General features: G+C 46.7%; 2 protein-coding genes across 2 annotated transcripts in view; one reads left to right on the forward strand and one right to left on the reverse strand.

Annotated features, from left to right (window-relative positions):
- The window catches only part of TSC22D2 (TSC22 domain family member 2), a 45,548-nt gene extending 38,322 nt beyond the window's left edge, over positions 1-7,226 (reverse strand). Inside the window, exon 1 of the mRNA XM_056122058.1 lies at positions 5,867-7,226. Coding sequence (XP_055978033.1) covers positions 5,867-7,170 — 1,304 coding nt within the window. The 5' untranslated portion in view covers positions 7,171-7,226. The remainder of the gene's footprint in view (positions 1-5,866) is intronic.
- The window catches only part of SIAH2 (siah E3 ubiquitin protein ligase 2), a 636,369-nt gene that overhangs the window by 210,751 nt on the left and 405,521 nt on the right, over positions 1-20,097 (forward strand). The gene's annotated exons all lie outside the window — the stretch shown is intronic.

Raw genomic sequence — 20,097 nt, forward strand, 5'->3', positions numbered from 1 at the left:
AACCCCCAAGGGTAGGTATTAGCCCCATCTGTCTTCCAGGAAACCTGAGGCTTAGCTGCTAAACAATTTGCTCCAGGTCAGATGCCTCAAGGAGGCAGCACAGTTGGATTTCAGCCCAGGCATGCCCCCCCCCCCCAGCCCCCATCGGCACCCATCTCCCGTAGGGTATGTTAACACACTACTGATTTCATTTGGTCGAGTTGTCTCCATTTTGTTTTCTGTTTCTACAAGCTAGGAACACCATATACCAAGCAAGGGATCTGTTCTGGTTTAACTACTGTAAACGGAACTCTAAATTTTATTTTAGAAACGAGTTGGCTTTATTAAACTTTGCCATGGGTATTCTTCGCAGATTAAACAACTTACTTCTGTAATATGAAGACTAGCCTAGAACACTAAAAATAACATCTAAAATATACCTGCATTATTTATTATGACTTAAACAATAACAAAGTTTCTCTTCTATGCACCCCCCCAAAATACGTATTTTTTGGTTGGGGCCACATGCAACAGTGAAGGGGGGGGGGTGGCCACCCCCAGTTTCAGAGACTATGTGTCATGACCTGTGCACTCTAGCCCTTCGAACCGTACTACCTTCACCTGCATCAATACTTTTTTTTTCTTTTTGGGTCACACCCAGCAATGCTCAGGGGTTACCCTGGCCCTGCACTCAGGAATCACTCCTGGCGTGCTTGGGGGACCATATGAAATGCTGGGGATCGAACCCAGGTCAGCTGGTGCAAGGCAAACGCCCTCCCTGCTGCGCTATCGCTCCAGCCCCTGCACCAATATTCTTTAGTCGAGTTTTGGTGTAAGCTTATGGGAAAGGAAGCCTTATGTAATTAAACATTCAGACTTCATTTATCTTACCTACTGATTAGTATGAATTACCAAGGCATTTAGTGATAGTCGTGTCCAGCACCGTGTGATGCTGATGATGGGACCATGCCTCCTGCATGCAGAGCACGAGTTCGGCCAATTGCCTCACTTTGGTCCTCAATTCATCTCTCTTAAAGATAAATAATATAAATGTGCTTTTTAGAATAGTACTTTACGATTATCAACAAAAATACTATACATTAAACTTTATTGTGAAGTCATGTTTTTATATATAGGAATGATAGAAGTGACTACTGCCACTAAGTTTTTAAGGCAGAACCCCAGCTTTCACCATAATTGATGACAAAGTAATTAGCTGTGCTCAAGCATTATTGCAGGAAAGACCTGAATTATAGTAATCACTTCGGTATGTGTATTCCCTGTAGCTGCAACACCTCGGATCATACATTCAAGAAGAGAAGCTTCAAATTACAACTCCACTGCTTCAGTATTTAAAAAAAAATCTATGAACTTGAAACTTATTAAATTCGGGAATTGTGCTACTCATGCCTCCTAAATCCTGCCAATCAACTATTAAGATTTATTAGAAATCTGCTCTATTATTAAAAAATCACTTAAGAAACATTGTTCAGGCATTGAATCAAACATGTATTTTTTGGTCAAAGCTTCTCTTCCTCATAGTTACTTATTAAAGAGCAACTCAATTTAGAAATAAACGACTCGTTCAGAAACAAAAACACACACTGGTTCAAGCCAGTTTTCAAAAGAAGGAACTCTATCATGGCTATTGCTATTAATCAGTGTTCCTATTCCTGCTGAGATCACGGGTCATGTGATTTCACTATCTCTTCTGTCTGCCACAGCTCTCTAACTCCCACCCACTGCTTAGCTTCTGGTGTTTCAGGAAAGAAACGTCAAGGTCCTTTCACACACCCCACTCCGTAAAGGGAGGGCCCAAGAAAGCATGTCAGCCTCCAATTTCTTTTGGTGCAGAGAAAAACTCAATACATTGGAAATGAACAGGCAACAGATTCACAGATCCAGTGGCCATGTTCTTATTACTTGTTCTCAATCAGTGCCAGAACTCTTGAAGAACAAACAGATAAGAGTATTAACTTATTCTCAGGTAGGAAACATATACCCACTGGGATAAAAGGACTTACAAAAGTAATTTAGTTCCTTCCCTGATAAGGAAACAAAAAAGGATCATTAAATTAGTTACTTAAAGTGTGCCTTATCCATACAAACATAATCCACGTTTTCTAAAAAGTTGACTTATGGTCAGTTTTAATGATTTTATAAGTTGACACTGATTTTTCAATATATGTGTCACTAAGGAAAATAAAAGGTCACATTTCTATTGATACAATTCTTAATTTGGGGGAATTTGGAACATCTGCCTTTCTGGAAATCCATGATTAATTTCCTTCACTCAGAGCCATGTTTGTGACTAAACTATTTTAGTAGTCAGCATGGCATCTGATGAATTCCACCATCAGTCTTTATATCAAATGACGTCATTCATACGCAAGACTTTACATGTTGACTACAAAATCCCTGGTACCTGTACTTTAAAGATACTTCAAGATGCATAAAAGTACAGTGAACCGTTGTTAGTATCACAGCAAATGCTGGAAGGGCACAACGACTGTAATGCAATGAAGGCAAACACTCCCATGAAATACTGATTCAAGTAAGGAGTCATCTTTTTTAAAGGCTAAGAGTAGTTTTATAACAGTGACAGGACTGCCTCCTGCTACTCAATTTATGTAACTTCAACTTCAAGTATACCACAAGTAAAAGAAAAACTCCATTAATTAGTATTGTAACTTACACAAAATCTGTATTTATAGCACATACCAGGATACACCACTTAACATTCAGAGTTTATGACTTTATCAGTAGTCATTAGCAAGCTACATAAATAAAACTACTAACAAGATACAGAGATATGTGCCACTGAAGGACCCTTACAATCAGGTTTTCAACAGTCTTATGGCTGCAGTTGACAGTTCACAATTGCAGCCATTCATAAGAGTTCCTGGAATGTGCCTGCCAGAGTTCACACTGGTCAGCTATCTATGGAAACCGATCTGTGCCGGGTTCCTTTTCCAAAGGGGCAGTAATTCTCTCTCCCCTCCCCCCACTTTTACCAAAAAGGAGCCTTTTAAACGTGTAAGTAGTTCAAAGAAATTTTGTAATACTCTCTGTGAAAGTGGCCACACATATTTCTTTTCTATGAAAAGGATTTCCGACCATCCACTACATCCTACAGTTCATCAAAATCGATGTCAAGAATCTCAACTGCCTTCCTCATGAGAATGACCAGAAGAATACATGAGCCTATGGTAATCAAAAACACGAGCTCAAGGAGGCAATGTTGTTAGCTGAAAAGTTCAGCACATTTTCCTTTGGTGATATACAACCGCTGGTCCCTGTAAAGGCTTGATATTAGGATGTAGTACATAAGGTTTGATTATTTAAAATAAATAAACGTTACGTCAACGTAAAAATCTAACATGTTGTAATGAAAATAAAAATCACACAGTAGAAATTTTAACATATCAACTTAAATCGCCACAATCACTTCTTTTAATCTTCCATTTTCTTTCCTTTTTGGTTGTTATTAAGGTCTCAACAGCTTTCTGAAAAATCTTATTTTTATAAACACTAGCAATGGGATCTGAGATTTGTCAATCTGGTCAACGTCAGTCATAATTACTCAAAATCTTTCACTCCACTGTTTTATTTTCCATTTGAATCAATGCAAGTAAGACTGTAAATTTTAAGAAGCCACCCAAACAAATACTAACAAATTATGAATTTGTTAGTATTCTCTCCTCAAAAGTATTTTATTCAGTTCAATAATTTAAACATGGGCCTGGAAAAACTGTTACTGAATTTCAAGTGTAAAACTTAATAAAATGCGCTCTCCTTTACAAAGGCTTTCCATTAAAACAAACCAAAAAAATTAAAAAAAAAAAACCCAAAATACACTATTTTCTACTCAATTACTTAATGGATCCTTCACCAGGTGTTTTGGTCCAGTGACAAAACAGTCAAATGTGTCAAGATTACATCTTGGAAACCAACACATTCATGAACTTAAAAATCAATGATAAACTGCGTCAAGATGTAGATCTGATAAGCAATCAAATTTTCAAGAGACTGGGTGAGGAGGGGAAGGGCACATACATCAAAACCCCTGCCGGAAACGAACTGTGGGAATTAATGAAAGGCTAACGCAGGGCAGGCTGTGCTTGGTTCACGTTTGGAGACCACTCCTGAGGTGATCAACTTTTAGTAAGAGGAGACATGAATGTATCCTGGAGGTCACATCCTAAAGAACACACCCCAGTATTTCCATTTGTCAACAGACCTTTCTTCCTTCATGCTGTATCATTCTCTTAAAGTTCTGGGGAATGAAATTAATTACATGATGTAAAAAGGCGTGAAGAAGAGAAAAAAGTGTGTGTGTGTGTGTATGTGTGTGTGTGTTTGCGCGTGCGCGCTTGTGGGCAGGGGAGACTGGGGTGGGGGGAAACTAGTCACTTGTCTAAGAAACACTGGGCAAGTGTACAACAGGAGCAGAGAGGTGAGCAAATGATGATTTACAGCCCACCAGAAACAATGAGCTTCTAGCAGCCAAAAAAGGAAAGAGACCCACTGTCCACTACCAAGGTGAACAAAGGAACTCAATCTGCTTTCTGTGTACTTTTGTGTATAAAACCGAAGGGAACAAAAGTAAAGAGGGGTTCTCTGAGCGGCTTGTGGAATCAGTTTCTGGGCCGTCTCATACATACGAAATTTCTCAATGGCTCGCTAGCTGAGCTTACTTATGGGCACGTGGTATTCCCTAATGGTTCTCATGTGAGAGCAAGACTCCCCACAAGCCAAGTCACCATCAAAAAAAAAGAAAAAAAAGATGAACTTTGAATTACAAAAAGCAGGAAAGATGGACTTCAGCGAGCATTTTTCAAGTCAACAGAAGTATGTAACAAAAACAGAGCTGATTAGAAATGTTAATAAAAGAATATGAAGGAACTCAGAAGAACAGGAAAAAGCTTTAACAGATCTCATTGCATCTTACACATCAGTTCTAGAAATGCATGAAGTTTTGTGCCTTTAGCACGTCTGAAATTCGTCTCTAGTGAAACAGAACCCCAGCAAACGAATGCCTCACTGCTAAGTACCTAAACTTCCTCTGATTCTAAAAAGGCTGTTTTATAGATCACGTACCGTCAAATTTTTGGATGACATTTCCTCAAAGCACCTTGAGACTTCATTAAATTAGAGCCAGAAAATGTCAACTTATGGAATTGGTATGGCAATGCACCAATTCTCCCTCGATTCATTGAAAAAAGCAACCCTTTGGTAAGGGAGGCGACTGCGAACATTCGGTGTCCACTGTCAGAGCTACTCTGGAGCTAAGCCTTTGCCTCTTCCCAAGTGGACCTCTTGCCTGCCTTGCCTACAGTAAAAACACCGGTGGAAAAATACCATCTTTCCAACAAACTTTTCCCTTAAAAGAAAAAAAGAGTTAATCTTAAGAGCACTGCGGTCCCGGGGCAGCCTGCGTCCCTGGAAGGACGAATGAGGACAGGACCCTCCCGGCCGGCTGCCACTCGAGCACCGCCGCCCGGGTCCTGGCTGCGTCTCGGTCCCCTGCCGGAGGGCCTGTGGTTCCGGGATGGAGCCCGAATTCCCCCTCGCGAACTCGCTCCCGGGGCGCGACCGGACCAGGGGCCCTGCCCGCGGGGCCTTCCTTTCCTCCCGGCCGGCCCCGGGGCGGAGCGGCAGCAGCGGGACCCGCGGGCCCGAGCATCCCCGGGGCGCTCCTCGCCACCGGCCGCCCGCGGGCCCGGCGCTTCGCGAGGGCGGCCGACTGCGCCGCAGGCAAGCCCGTCCGTCCCGGCGTCGCCCGCCCCGCCGAGGGGGCGCCCGGGGCCGGGGCGGCAGGACCCCACCCCCGCCCCGGAGCCTCCCGAGCTCGGGCCGCGGGCGCGGCGGGCGGCGGTCTGCGTACCTGTCCTCGTCGCCGTCGACGGGGATGGCGATGCTGAACACGGAGGTGGCCAGGCTGGTCATGGGCGTCAGCTGCAGGGGGGTGGCCGGGGCGTCGGCCCCCGGCTTCGCGGCAGGCTTGCTGTCCGCGAGGAGGGCGGGCGGCGGCTGAGGTAGGGGCTCGGACTTCCTGCGCGTCTCGGCGGCGGGGCCGGGCCCGGCCGGCGGCGGGGCCGGGGCCGGGGCCTGCAGCTGGCTCGGGTCGGGCGGCGGGAGGCCGGCGGGGGCGCCGGGCGCCAGGGGCAGCCCCGCGTGCTGGACGGCGCCGCCGCCGGGGGCATTTGGCATAGCGAGGGGCGCGGCGGGGGCGCTAGGCACGCTGGGCGCGGGCGCGGCCGCAGGCACGTTGGCGACCCCGGGCGGCGCGGCGGGGGGCGGCGCAGGCACGGGAGGGGGCGGCAGGCCCGGCGGCCCCGCGGGGTCGCCGCCGGGCAGGACGAGGACGCGCTCGGGCGGCGGCAGGAACTCGCCGGGCGCCCCGGCGGGCGGCCCGGGGTAGGCGAAGGGCGGGGGCGGCGGGGCCGTCGCCGGGGCGCCGGGCTGCGCCCGGGCGACGGTCGCCAGCGGCAGCCCCGCGCCGCCGGGCCCCGCGGGGGCCGCGCTCCCCGGGGGCGCGGCTCCGGGGAAGGGCGGCGGCGGCGGCGGGCCGGCGTCGGGGCCCGGCTCGGGCGCGGGCAGCGAGGCCAGCACGACCGTCGCCGAGCCCCCGGTGGCGCCCAGGCCGCTGTCCCGCTCGGCGGCGGGCTCCGGGGCCCCGCCGTGCCGGATGCAGTCCCCGGAGCGCGCGAGCACGCTGCCGTCGGCGTCGCGCTCGTAGTACTCCACGCACGTCCACCGGCCCCGGCGGAAGGGCTCGCCGCTGCCGTGGTCCAGCTTGATGACGCGGAAGCGCGAGCTGCACGCGGCGGCCGCCGCGGCGGCGGCGGCGGCGGCGGCGGGGGACGGCGCGGGCGCGGGCGCGGGCTGGGCGGGCTTGGCGGGCGCCAGCGGCCCGTCCGGGGGCAGGTTCGGGGACACGGCGCCCGGCGTCTCGGCGTCGCCCACGTTGTTGAGCGTCTCCTCGGACGAGCTGCGCTCGCACGCCTCCTCGGGGCCGAAATCCGTGGCCCGGGACACGTCGAAGATCTCGGACGAGACGTCCTCGGTGCGCGACTCGTCCGGGTCGTCCAGGCTCTCGGTGTCCTCGGTGATGCTCGTGGCCACCTGGGCCGTGGTCACGCTGGTGATCTGGAAGCAGCTCTTCTTCTTGGCCGGCATCTTGGACATGGCGAGGCGGGCGGCCGGCCGGCCCGCGGGCGGCGGCGGCGGCGGCGCGGGGCGGGTCACGGGCTGCGGGCGGCGCCGGCCGCTCGCTCGCGCATCCTCGTCCGCCGCGTCCCCGCCCGGCTTCCTGCGCCCCGCGGCGGCGGCGGCGGCGGCGGCCCCGGCTCCTCCTCCTCGGCGGCGGCGGCGGCGGCGGGCGCTCCCCGCGGCTTCTCTCCCGCACGCGCGGCGGGCGCAGGGGCGGGCGCCTCCCGGGCCGGCTCTAGCCGGAGCTCAGCCCCGGGGCCATGGCGGCGGCGGCGGCGGCGGCGGAAGCGCGCTCGGGGGCGGCGCGGCGCGGGCTCGGGCCCCGAGGGGAGCCGCCCCCGCGGCCCGGCCTCCTCCCTCCCGCGGCCGCCGCTCTCGTCGGGCGCGCGCGGGGGGGAGCGGCGCTGGCGGCGCAGGCGGCCCCGCGGGGCAGGACGGAGGCTTCGGAGCGCTCGGGCGGCGGCGCCGCGCCCGCCCCTCGGCCGAGGAGGCAGCAGAGGGCCGCGCCGGGACGCCGGGAGGAGCAGCGGCAGCCGCGCAGCTGCCAGCGCCGCCGCCGCCGCCGACTAAAATGCCGCCGCTGCCGCAGCCGCCGCCAGCGCCGCAGCCGCCGCCGTCCCGTGACGCGCGCCGTCGTGACGTCAGCGCCCCGCCCCTCCGCGCCGCGCCGCGCGTGGCGCCCGGGGGCGGGGCCGGCCGGCGCGGGGCGGGGGAGCGGCTGGGGAGGGGCTGGGGGGGAGCCTTTTTTCTGCTTTCTCTTTCCCGGACCCCCGAGGGCTGTCAGCGCCCGGGGGCGCGGCGGCGGCCGACGGCGGCGGGCGCGGGGCCCCAGGGCAGCGGCCGCGCGTCCGCTGCTCGCGGGGCGGGGCGGGGGGGCGGAGGGCATGTGCCGCGGCGCCCGGGGGCCGCAGCCCGGACCCGCGGACGGCCCGGGAGGGGCCTGGGCGGGGTCGCGGGGCCGGAGGAGGGAGCGGGCCGCGGCAGCCTGCCCCCCCGCGGACGGGACGTGGCCCCCCGGGCGGCGGGCAGAGGGGTTGATGCCCCGGGCAGGGCGCGCCGGACGGGTCCGGAGGCGCCGTCCTGCGGCCGAAGGCCCCGCTCCGAGCCGGCCTGGAGGAGGCGGCGGCTCGACCCGGGCGAGGTCGGCCTGCAGGAAGGGGAGAGGCGCGGGCCGAGTCGGACCGCGCTGCTCCGAGTTCGCGTCTTTCTTTCGCTGGGATTTCCAGCCCCGCGAGCCCCAGTGCAAGTCTCGGACTGGGTTCACCTTGCAGCACGAAGTCAGCCTCGGAGGCCCCACCCGCCCGGACCCTCCTGCGTTCAGTAGTTGGGGCTCTTTTGTTCGTTCTGGACCCCTGAGCTGGAGCCGGGGTGCTGCAAGGCTCGGGTGGGGCCCGGACCGGGGGGCACGCCTCGCACCCTCTCCTGCCCCAGCCGCTGTGCCAAGGCTGCCGCTTTAGCACCTTCTAGCGACTTTCTGGCCGAAGAGAAGAGTGAAGGCCCTTCTCTTTTCTCCCCCCCCCCCGCCCCCCCCCCCCATCTCTTAAATGCGGGTGGCAGCTCTTGAACTTCGACACGCTGATCCTAATTTAGGGAAAATGACAGATTTCATATCTGCCACAGCTTTATCCTTAGACGCAGTTCTCTAGTCTTTGAAGAGCCACTGTTGTTGGCAGGTTTGGTTTTTTGTTTTTTTTTCAATCGCAAAAGAGGCTTTGATCATTAAAAGCAACAGAAATGTCCTGACTTGTAAATAATACAGAAATATTGTCTCTCCACCTTAGTGGAAAAATCATGTCTTCCCAAACCCAGTGGCTGAGGTCGGACGTGAAATAAGAGCGCATAATGACAGCCCTGTTTCTTCAGGGGGTGGGAGAGGATAAAGAAACACAGTGTAACATTATGCCCTTCTCGGGGCAGAGATAGTCATGGAATGTTTCATTTCTAAATCTGTGATTCTCAGTTAATTGTGCCAGACAGTTTTCTACCAATAAGCTAGGTCAGCTGGTTAAATCCTGTAAGAGTTTATAAATGCTTAATTTCATTTTGGATTGATTTGCCAGATTGCTAAAAAGATCAATGGGAGCTATTGAGGGTTTGTGGAAAAATAGGTATCATTTACCCAATTGTCCCATTATCTTATCATATAAACTTCTTGATTACTTGTGATACTAGTAAATTGTACGTTTAAAGGAAAGAAACTGAATCTATGACATCATTTCTCCTCCACGCTTATTATTAAATAACATTTTTAAGTGAAAGCGACAGTAAGGATAATTTAGAAAGAGACCCAGAAGGGGATTTCATACATACAAGGATGGAGTTGAAGAAGTTAAAAGGACTTTTTAGTGAAAAACAGATTTATAAATTAAAGGGTCTATTTACATACTTAAGGATTTGTGCATGTTTAAATGCATACAGTGGTTTTCTTGAAAGTAAAGTTTCCAAATGTGTTATAGACTCTTGCTTCTATACCTGAGTTCTTTAGAAATGTAGGGAATTTGTTGTATAAAATTGCTAGGAAGGAATAAAAGAAATTCGATGGCTTGAGATCATTTTACAGAAGAGGGAAAGGAGCATCGCTGTCATCAGACTACAAAAGCGATGTGTTCATGTTGGTTCACAGTGAATTAAAAACCCTCACATAGCTAATTAAAACAGTAGCGAGCAGGAGGAATAGACACATGCTTGTGAGTTGGGCAAGTTTCTCACTTCATCAAGGGAGCGCCACAGAGCCCTAAACCTCAGGTGTCTGGGTCTTCATGCAGCTCTTCTGGTTCCGTTCCCATAACCAGAATCAGAGGTCGAAACAGTGGGAATTCTTTCTTTCTTTGTGTTTTTTTGTTTTTGTTTTTGTTTTATGTAGGAGTGCTGCTATTTATTCAGCCACAGATCTTTCTTTCTTTGGAGGGGTGGGCACACACCTGGCAATGCTGAGGGCTTACTCCTGACTCTGCACTCAGGAATTACTCCTGGCAGTGCTCAGGGGGCCATATGATTGCTGGGGATTGAACCTGGGTCGGCCGTGTGCAAGGCAAATGCCTTACCCCCTAAAATGTCTCTCCAGCCCCAAAGGTGGGAATTGTTTTTGTCTTGTTTTATTTTTGGTTTGGGGGCCACACCTGGCAGTTATTCCTGGCAGTGTTCAGGAGATCATGGGTCAGCTGTGTGCAAGGCAAATGCCCTACCCACTGTACCATCTCTTCTACATGGGAAATACTCGATTATGCTCTCAGAACTTCCAGCCTGACTGTCCTACACCCTTATCTCCCTCAAAGACAGGGGAAAGTCTATTTAGGGAGAACAATGTAGGGGAAATTGACTTTAAAGAATAAGGACCCTTTCCACCAGTGAAACAACAGCTATAGCAAATTGTTTTCTCATTTGAGAACACAACCCTCCCCCCCCCACCCCATGCCCTTTCTATTGAACCATATCAGTTCCAGATGGTAAAGTGTTTCTTAGGCATAAGATATGGAATGTCAGTGGAGGATACCCAAGAAAACCTGACTCCTTTCTGTTTTTTCCCAAGGAACATATGTTGTATTTAACATGGTCATTAATTGAAACTTGTAGAATAGCGAAATAATCAGACAATAAAAATTAAGAGAAGTAAAACCTGGAGAATGAAAGCTTTAGTTGGACAGTCACATTTATTGAGTATTCCCTGTAGATTTTAAGGAATTGGATTGCCTGTTTTCCAGTCCAAAAAATTACTCTATGATTTAGAAGTAACCTGTTTATTTTCTATGTTTTTATTGCTAAATTGTTAGAAAAATCCCAAGTTGAAGACGAGTTTTCTGGCTCCCAAATACATTTGCTGGAAATATCAGTTGTCTTTCTTTGTGAAGAGTACTTGATTTATTACTCTGATGTTCTTGGGGACCCGTATCTGGAAAAGTGTTTTCCTAAGAACCCTTTGGGGGGACCATTTTGTAATGTTATCCAAAAAAGAAAAATAATGCAACGAAAGAGAATTGTAGCTGATGAAGTTCCATGAATACTTTTATAAATAAAACATAACCTAATGAAGATGTACCAAATTATCTTGAGCATCCAGCATTCAACATTTTCACTTTTAAGAAAAAGTTCTGTAAGTTACTCTTCTTGAATTTTATATGCTATGAAATAATATTTCTATTTTCAATAAGGAAGATTTCCCTGAGTCCCAAAGACCTTTGAAGGTCAAGCAAAACAGCAATTTGGTGGAAGAAAAGGGTGCAGTTTGAACAAATAGCAGTGTTCTAGTAGAGCCTGTTTTCTTCATTTAGAACCTGAGATTTTCATTGTGGTTCTGAAATTGAGTTGAAAGGCAGAATGTTGGGGGGCTGAGTGATAATATAGCAGGCCAGGTGTTTCCTGGCATGTGTCTGGCCCAGGTTCAATCCCTAGCACCCCCAAATGGTCTCCCCAGCCCACCAAGAGTGACTGCTGAGCGCAAAGCTAGAAGTAAACCTTGAGCACTGCTGGGTGTCCCCCTTACACCTTCCCCTCCCCACCAAAAGAAATGAAGAATGTTGGGCAACTTCAATAGAAAATTATTAGTGACATTACCTGGCTTTGGTTTTACAGTATATGTGCTGATGCGGGATAAAAATGAACGAAGTCCTACATTGTCTAGTTGGAGAAACTCAGATTAAGAGAAAGTGCTGTTTTGCTCAAAGCTTGTTTTGTGACTGCTTGCAAGTTTATGAATCCCTCGGTTTCCCCATGACTAGTATTGCAGTATTAAGAAGAAGCACAAGTTGTTTACCAATTCTGCTAAAAGGACAAAGGAAAATGATAAATGTGACAATGTCTTGGTATCTTTGGAAGAAAAGTGAGCAACTCAGTGTGATGCTATTGGCAGTCATGCTTTCAATACCATTTGTTAATTAAAAAAAAAGGTTTTTTTTACATGATTTTATGAAGGAGTCATACTCTGTCTTCAGGCAAATTTGTCACTTATAGATATGGCATAACCCTTGGTAAAATAAATTATCACTATGTTTTGTTTTTCTTCTATGTGAAGTTTTTGTATATGAATTGGAATATACTTGTGGAGACCACTATTTATTGCTCCAAGTGGTAATATACTTGGATTTTTCAGTTGTGTACTAACTCAGAAAAATAATGTTGAAAGACATTTCTAGTTTCTAGATTGCTGTTATGGATCTCTTTATACGTTACTGTATTGGCCTTTTTTTTTTTTTCTTTATGGGTCACACCCGGCGATGCACAGGGGTTACTCCTGGCTCTGCACTCAGGAGTTACTCCTGGTGGTACTCAGGGGACCATATGGGATGCTGAGAATCGAACCCGGATCGGCTGGGTGCAAGGCAAACGTCCTATCCACTGTGCTATCTCTCCAGCCCCAAGTACTGGCTTTTAATGGTTGAAAGAAAAACATGTTTGCATGTAAACCCTCATAACAAGCCTGAATTTAGCCCTAACTGATGGCTAGACGTTCTGGACTCCGTGAAAGTTGGGCTCACCTTATTTTGGGGCTTCTTTTCAGCATAGGAACCAAAGACTGAAAGGCAGGAGAGAATCATGACTATTTTGTATTCACAGTTATGTTTTAATTCCAAAATAACTAGCACTTTAAGTCATTGGAAACAAACCACTTTTAGCATTTAACTTTCGAATACTTGAAATCCTACTTTGGCAGCTTTCATTCTCATTAAAAGCTCAACCCATGATCCATGTTTGCACAAGGATTTGGGTGTTACTTAAAACAGGCATGTAATGAACTGCTTCTCGGCAAATTAATACCTACTCCCTTCCCCATCCTTAACCTGGGCTCTATGGTGAAGAAGGAAGCCAGTATGAATTAAAGAAATGCCTCTCCCCCCCACAAAAAAAAAGAAAGAAAGAAATGGTCAAATGGAAAATCAAGGAAAACTAGTAACCTAGGACCATTGGGTCACTAATGAATAATTAACATTATCATTAACTCCCATCTTGCTTCTTTTTTTAAACCCATTTTTAAGTTTAATTCACTAGACACAATTTTTTTTTCCTCTTGGGTCACGCCCGGCGGTGCTCAGGAGTTACTCCTAGGTTTGCATTCAGAAATTCCTCCTGGCGGTGCTCGGGGGAACCACATGGGATGCTGGGAATCGAACCCGGGTCGGCCTTGTGCAAGGCAAATGCCCTACCCGCTGTGCTATCACTCCAGCCCTAGACACAAATTTTTATGTCCAAATATTTACACTATTTTCTCCAGCATCATCTCTTTTTCAGGATTTTTGATACTAATCTTTCTTCTTTTGCATATTGCATATATTTATTCAGCAACCAATATAATAGACGAGTTTTAATTTGTTTGCTTTTTGGGCCACGGCCAGGCCATGCTCCTGACTCTGAGCTTAGGGATCACTCCTCTTGGGCCTTAGCGGACCAAATGCCATGCCAGAGATTGGACCCAGGTCAGATGCAAGGCAAGTGCCCTACCTGCTGTACTATCCGGCCCCTCTTCTTGTTTTATAAGTACCCATTAATATAATGCTGATAATTTTTAAGGGAAAAAACATATCAACTCTCCAAAAGTGTATATTTTTAAGAAAGAAATTGTGTAGTGGTGATTCATCCACCATATCCAAGTATTTGCTACTGGATTTCTTTTTATTTACTTTTGTCGGGCTGGGATTGAACCAAGTCCTCACACGTGCAAGGTGTGCAAAGCTCTTTCACCAAGCTACATCATGTCGCCTAGCTACTGATGTCTTTCAGCTCACCTACTATGTTTTAAATACTTTTGCTTACTAACATCTCATTTGAAATATTTTGTTTTGAAGTAAGAAAAGAATATAGTGGCATCAAGCTTATATTTGGACAAATAACTCTAAAACCTGCTGTGTGTTGGCTGCTTTGCTGGACTTGCAGAAAACCGTTGTGATCTACAGAGAAAAAAGGCCTTATGTTTGAGTAGGGGAAGGATACCAAAGAAAGAAGCAAATAGTTCTAGGAAGGAGGCTCGAAGGGCTCTGCATGTTGGAGTCTCTGGATCATCCTGGGCACCATGTGACGTCCCGAGCACCAAGCTGGGAGTAAACCCCAGCACCTCTAAGTGTTACCGTGCAAAAAAGAAAGAAAATTACTTGAAACTAAAAAGGAACTAAACGTGCTGATTTCATAAGTTTTTTTTTTTTTTTTTGGACGGGGCTGATGGGCACCTGGCAATCCTAAGGGCTTACTGTAGGCTCTGCACTCAGGAATCATTTCTGGTGATGCTCGGGGTCCAAATGGGATGCTAGAGATTGAACCCAGGTCGCCCACATGCAAGGCAAGCACCCTCCCCGCTGTACTATTGCTTTGGGCCCAAATGTGGTGTCTTCAAGTGCTCACAAGTATACAAGAAACAAATAGAAAGTGGAGCCATCGTTCAGCACGTAGGGTATTTGTCTTGCACGTGGCCGACCCAGGTTTGATTCACGGTATCCCACATGGTCCCCTGAGCACCACAGGGCCCAAAAACAAAAGAAGAGGAGGAGGCGATCAGAGACGAGCGTGGACACCACTATATGGCAGGGAAGGAAGGAACGGACACATCTGAGGGTGGGCAGGTAGCTGCCACATCTTAGTAACCCCGTTGGCCAATTGAAAGAACTTCCATTTTGTTTAAAATGCAATGGGATGCAATAGGAATGTTTTGGCAGAGGGGTAACCTGATGGTAAACATTAAAGGGTTTATTTTTTGTGAAGCAAGATACTTTTTACTAAAATTTATTTAGAAAGATGTGAAGGTGGGGTGGGGGGAAGCAAAAACAATGTGTGTTCAAGAGAGAACACAGACTTCTCCAGAGAGGAAACAGGCAAGTAAAGCCACATGGAGACTAGCGAGCGAGATGCGTGTTCAAGGGAAATCACGGGTTTTGAAGGGGAAGCTCTGATGGTTAACATTTAAAAACAAATATTTGGGGGCTGGGAAGGTAGGACAATGGGTAGGGTGCTCGCCTTGCACACGGCCCACTGGGGTCCTCTCCTGGCACCCTTTAAGGTCCTCTGTCTGAGTCCACCAGGAGTGATCCCTAAGCACAGAGCTAGGAGTATGGCCTGAGCACCACTGGGTGTGGTCCCAAACCAACCAATCAACCAACCGACCAAAACACCAAAAGTAACCTGTTTGTTTTCTTAACTTTTCCTAGTTGAGAATGTTATATTGAAAAAGAAATGAAGAATTCTCTTACCCCACAAAGATAAGTTACTTTCAGAGGCCTGTAATTTTCACATAGCACCAAAATGATAGAAATATTTCCCCACTATGGGACATGTTGGTTATGCAGCGATTTAATAATTTTGTAGCAAAACCACTAATTTAACTAGCACAGAGCGAAATCTTCGTCTCAGTGAAACTCTGACTCTAAGGCAGTAATTTTGATCCCTCAGGAAGAACTCAAAATGCTCCACTTACAACAAAGAAACTCGGCCCTACAGTGGGAAAGAAACCATTTTTGTTTAAAGGTAATTATTAGATAAGTGTGATAGAACCACCTGACAGAGACCTTCTCACAAGTGGAGCTAATTTTAGGGAGGCTCAAGGCTGAGCCTCGTTTTTTTCCAATGAGATAAAAATACACATAGATAAATCTAGGGACACGGTGAGCATTCAGTTCGCCATAAAAGAGTTACAGAGGAAGAAGGGGACAAAAGCCAGTATTATGGTGCTGCTGGGCTGCCTTCCTTTTAGAATTACTTTTTAACTTTCTTTTTACAAGGCACAATTGAACAGAGAGGGACTTTTCCCTTAATTCAAGGTCTATATGTTTATTAGTGAGAGAACGCTAAGGTTGAGCTTTTTTTTTTTTCCTTTTTTGAGCCACAGCCAGCACTGTTAAGGGCTTCCTCCTGGCTCTGCACTCAGGGATCACTCTTTGGAATACCCCACTCAAGGTTCGGGGGACCGTAGGGGCTGGTGGGGATCAAACTCAGGTCCCGTGCCCTCCCACGGCACTATCTCTCTGGCCTCATTATTTAATGAGGTTCCTCTCCAGTTGCCTTGGCTCTTTTGCCTGGCTTTCTCCCTCTATCCTCGCCTAACTCTAGGCCTTTTTGTGCAAAGGTTTCATTTGTTCTTATCCAGGTAAACCCAGAAGCAGGTTCACCACATTTGGGTGCTTTAACAGAGAGAGACACTGACAGGCCGTTATTCATTTCTCAGAAACGCACGAAGTTCATCTGTTTTTCCAGTTGAATGGGGGAGATGAAAGACTTTCATGTTTTGGACCACAGGCCCTGGTGTAAATGTGAGTAGACTCGTTCAAATGCCAACCCCCCAAAAGAAGCAAATTTGCTTAGCTCATCCCAAGACTTTTGAAGTATATAGGTCATCTGTTGGGATTTGGTCTTTTATGAAGTTTGATGATAGCGCATATTAAGATTTAAAAGCAAAAAGCTGGTTGTGCAAATTCTTTCAAAGAGTTCCTCAGGTTGCAAGTGTTGTATTTTGTTACGTACTCTCCTAAAACTCTTAAATTATTTAACAATTTATAAAGCTTGCAAATAATGATCACATTTCTTTTTCATTTTCTGTTTTGTTTTTGTTTTGGGGTCACACCCAGTGATGCACAGGGATCACTCCTGGCAGTTTTGGGGACCGTATGGGTGCCAGGAATTGAACCTGGGCTGGCTGAGTGCAAGGCAAGCACTTTCCCTTCTATATTATCTGTCGCTCCAGGCCCTGATTATGTTCCTTAATAGTTGCACCTGGGTAGGTTAAGATCTTACAAAAAATTCATTTATAGCCCACCTTATATGAAACTTTATTTTTAATCAAATAGCTCAGGACCACTTTGAGGATGAGCATTTGTCATTATTTGGTATGGTCTTAAATGTTGAGTATGATGAAATTTCAAATACAAAATGAGTGTGTGTCCCACTTCTGGAAAGAAAATTACAGGTAAGCATAGAAAATAATTTTGGGGAAAATAAATCATTTCAAACGTGAATTTTTCTGAAATTATAGGCTTTGTAAAATCTGGTTTTATCTAAACATGTTTTTCAAATTTTCTACAGTGGTAGTACATGATTTTTATCTGACTGTAAAGGCAACTGTTCTTAAGAAAAAAGTGAGCCCACACATGCCAAGTAAGCTGGAAGCAACTTTGTAAATATTTAACAGTGGAGGAGATTACTTTTAGTCGTGTGATGGTTGCTATTTTATAATTGTTATCTAACAGTAAATTGCCCCCTCAAAACTGAGATATGTTTGAATGCTATCCAGAGAAAATAATGAAAATTACTTATGCTTTTTCAGTTAAATAAAATTGATATAAAGACAATTTTAAGTATTATTTTATGATATTCGAAAGGGGAATTGAAAAGGAAATTAAAAGGTCATAAACACAGAAAAATTATTATGAGATGCTGAGTTGAAAGAAAATGGGATGTCAGGAGACCTTTGTTCTGTGGGAGGATTCTGCATCATTCTGTCCATGTCTTCCTCCTCTTTCTCTTCCTCCTTCTTCTTCTCTTCCTCCTTTTTCTCCTTCTCCTCCTCCTCCCCCTCCTCCTCCTCTTCCTCCTCCTCGTCCTCCTCCTTTTTCTTCTCCTCTTCCTTCTTTTCTTCTCCTCTTCCTTCTTTTCTTCCCCTCCTCCTTCTTTTCTTCCTCTTTCTTCTTCTTTCCTTACCTGCCTCCTCCACACTTGGTGGTACTCAGGGATTACTTCCGGTGGTGTCCAGGGTACCATATACAGTACTAGGACTCAAATTTGGGTCAGCTACTTGCAAGACAAGTGTCCTCACCCCCCACCCCCCGCGCTATCTCATTGGCCCAGCTTTCTGTTTTTGAAGAGTTTATAACCCCTCTGCAACTGCACAATAAGGAGATGGCTTTTTGCAGTTCTGAGAGTTGATGAATATGAACTCCCAAAGGGAAACTTTGGATTCTTAAATTTTGTGCAAGAGCCAACTCAATAGTTCCTTTGGTTATGATCCGATAGGATGGTTATGGCTGGTGCCCCTAGGTGTCCACCTGCCTCAGGACCTTTGCACTTGCTGCACCCTCTGCTTCTTCCTTCAGACACTTGATCCGAAATCCCTGATCGCTTTTAGATCTTGGCTCTATTGCCTGCTCTTCAGCGAGGCCCCCTGTCTGTTGGAGACAGAGGCCTCTCTTGGTCCCATTCCTCTCTCCTACTTAGTTTTTTCCTACTTAGATTTTTTTTTTTAGAAGCACTTGGTTATTTCTAATGGATTCTATTATTTACTTATTGGTTTGTTGTCTCTCTTTCCCCACTACATTGAATGACTTCAAGGGCAAGGACTTTTCTTCCGTGTTGCTCATTCTTGTGTCCCCCAAGGCTTATAATAGAACTCGACACATATTCAGTTCTCAATAATATTGTGTAAATAAATTAGCTTTCTGTTTTGACAACACCCTACAATCCTCATTCAGTATCATGAAAGTAAAACAATATATTTAGCTAAGATCTTGGCACATTGGTATAACGGAAAATGCCCTGTGAAAGCACATGCATGATAAGCACATCCATTTGGCCGGGGAGGGGGGTAGACGGGGGAATCAGTTTAATTATCAAACACTTTTTTAAACTTTGTATTGAAACAGTTTTATTTTTTGCAGAAATTTCAGGAAATGTGTAGTCTGGCTGACACCTTAGATCTTAGGCAGAAGTTCTTGAGATTTACGTGTTCTTACAAGGCCCAAGATGGAAATTTTGATCAAACATGCATGTTCTTTTATGCTAGCCACTTTTAATCATACTGAATTCAAGACTCATTGAACTATGGTATGTCTAGTTTAAAGGGACTTACCTATAGAGGAAAATTTAAAGACTAGAGCACTTCAGAGGTAAAAAGGTCATTTAGTTTTTTTTAAATATAAGTCGATAGACATGTCTTTACCGTAACCAACTCCTGGGAGGAAGACATGATGAATTCACAGAGTTAAAACGCTATGGATTAATGACTACTGAGGTTTTTGAAATATCTTTTATAGACTCCTTCCCTGGCTTTGTTTTCTTCATCTGTTTGGTTTGGCCGCTCTCATTTACGCGCTTGTTCTTATTAGGGCTTCAGTTTCAGAGCTGACCTCCCTCTGCCACAGGAACAAGTGTCTTGCCATGTGAGACTAACTTTCCATTACATCCTGAAGCCTTTGCAGTCCCAGAGGCAAAGCACTTATGCTTGGACCATGGGAGATGGAGAGAACCAACACAGAAAAGAAGCCAAATTTGAAAACATTTTTCTCTGGTGCCAATAGAGTTTCAGGATAATGAGACCTCCAAATAATCAGCTAATGGCCCCAAATGAATCGTGGTTAAAACCCTGTTGTCGGGGGCGGGGTGGGGGTGTGAGAAAATAGCTAATGTTTCTAGTTGGTTGATAATTTTCATAGCAACGGTGACATTTGGCACATCTTAAACTAACCTTTCGTTAGAAGTTTTGAGAGTCCTTGGAAGCAACTCATTATATTTCAAAAACAATTCTGAAAATAAGGGAGAATAACACACAAGTTTTTTTCTGTTTCTCTACATCTGTGTCAAAAACATCGTGTAGCCACTATTTAAAATATTAAAGTTTTCTCAATAATCTGCCAGGCAAATAAAAATTGGGCAAATGCAGCAGGAGATTCAGGAGAACTGAGAGTCAGTTCCCAAGTTACAGTTTGGTCAGAATTCTGAACTTAATTGTTTGCTTCTTTATAAAATAAATGAGTGAGTCACCCAGGCTATTTCAATTGTAGGGTCACTATTAATATCTACCCCCCCAAAAAAAAACACAAAAAATGAGCCTAGGCAACATATGGTGTCAGAGGACTTCCCAGTTTCTTATTTTGACCTGTGCACTATGAGATTTTTTTAAAAATTTTTTTTTATGAGATGGTAAATATTTCAGTTTGCACCCAAAAGTCCCGGGGAAAGAATCTAAAAAATAGTACTGACTGTAAGAACTTGGCACAGATC

The sequence above is a fragment of the Sorex fumeus genome, unplaced genomic scaffold (assembly GCF_029834395.1).
Source record: "Sorex fumeus unplaced genomic scaffold, SorFum_2.1 ptg000044l, whole genome shotgun sequence".
In the NCBI taxonomy this organism is placed as follows: domain Eukaryota; kingdom Metazoa; phylum Chordata; class Mammalia; order Eulipotyphla; family Soricidae; genus Sorex; species Sorex fumeus.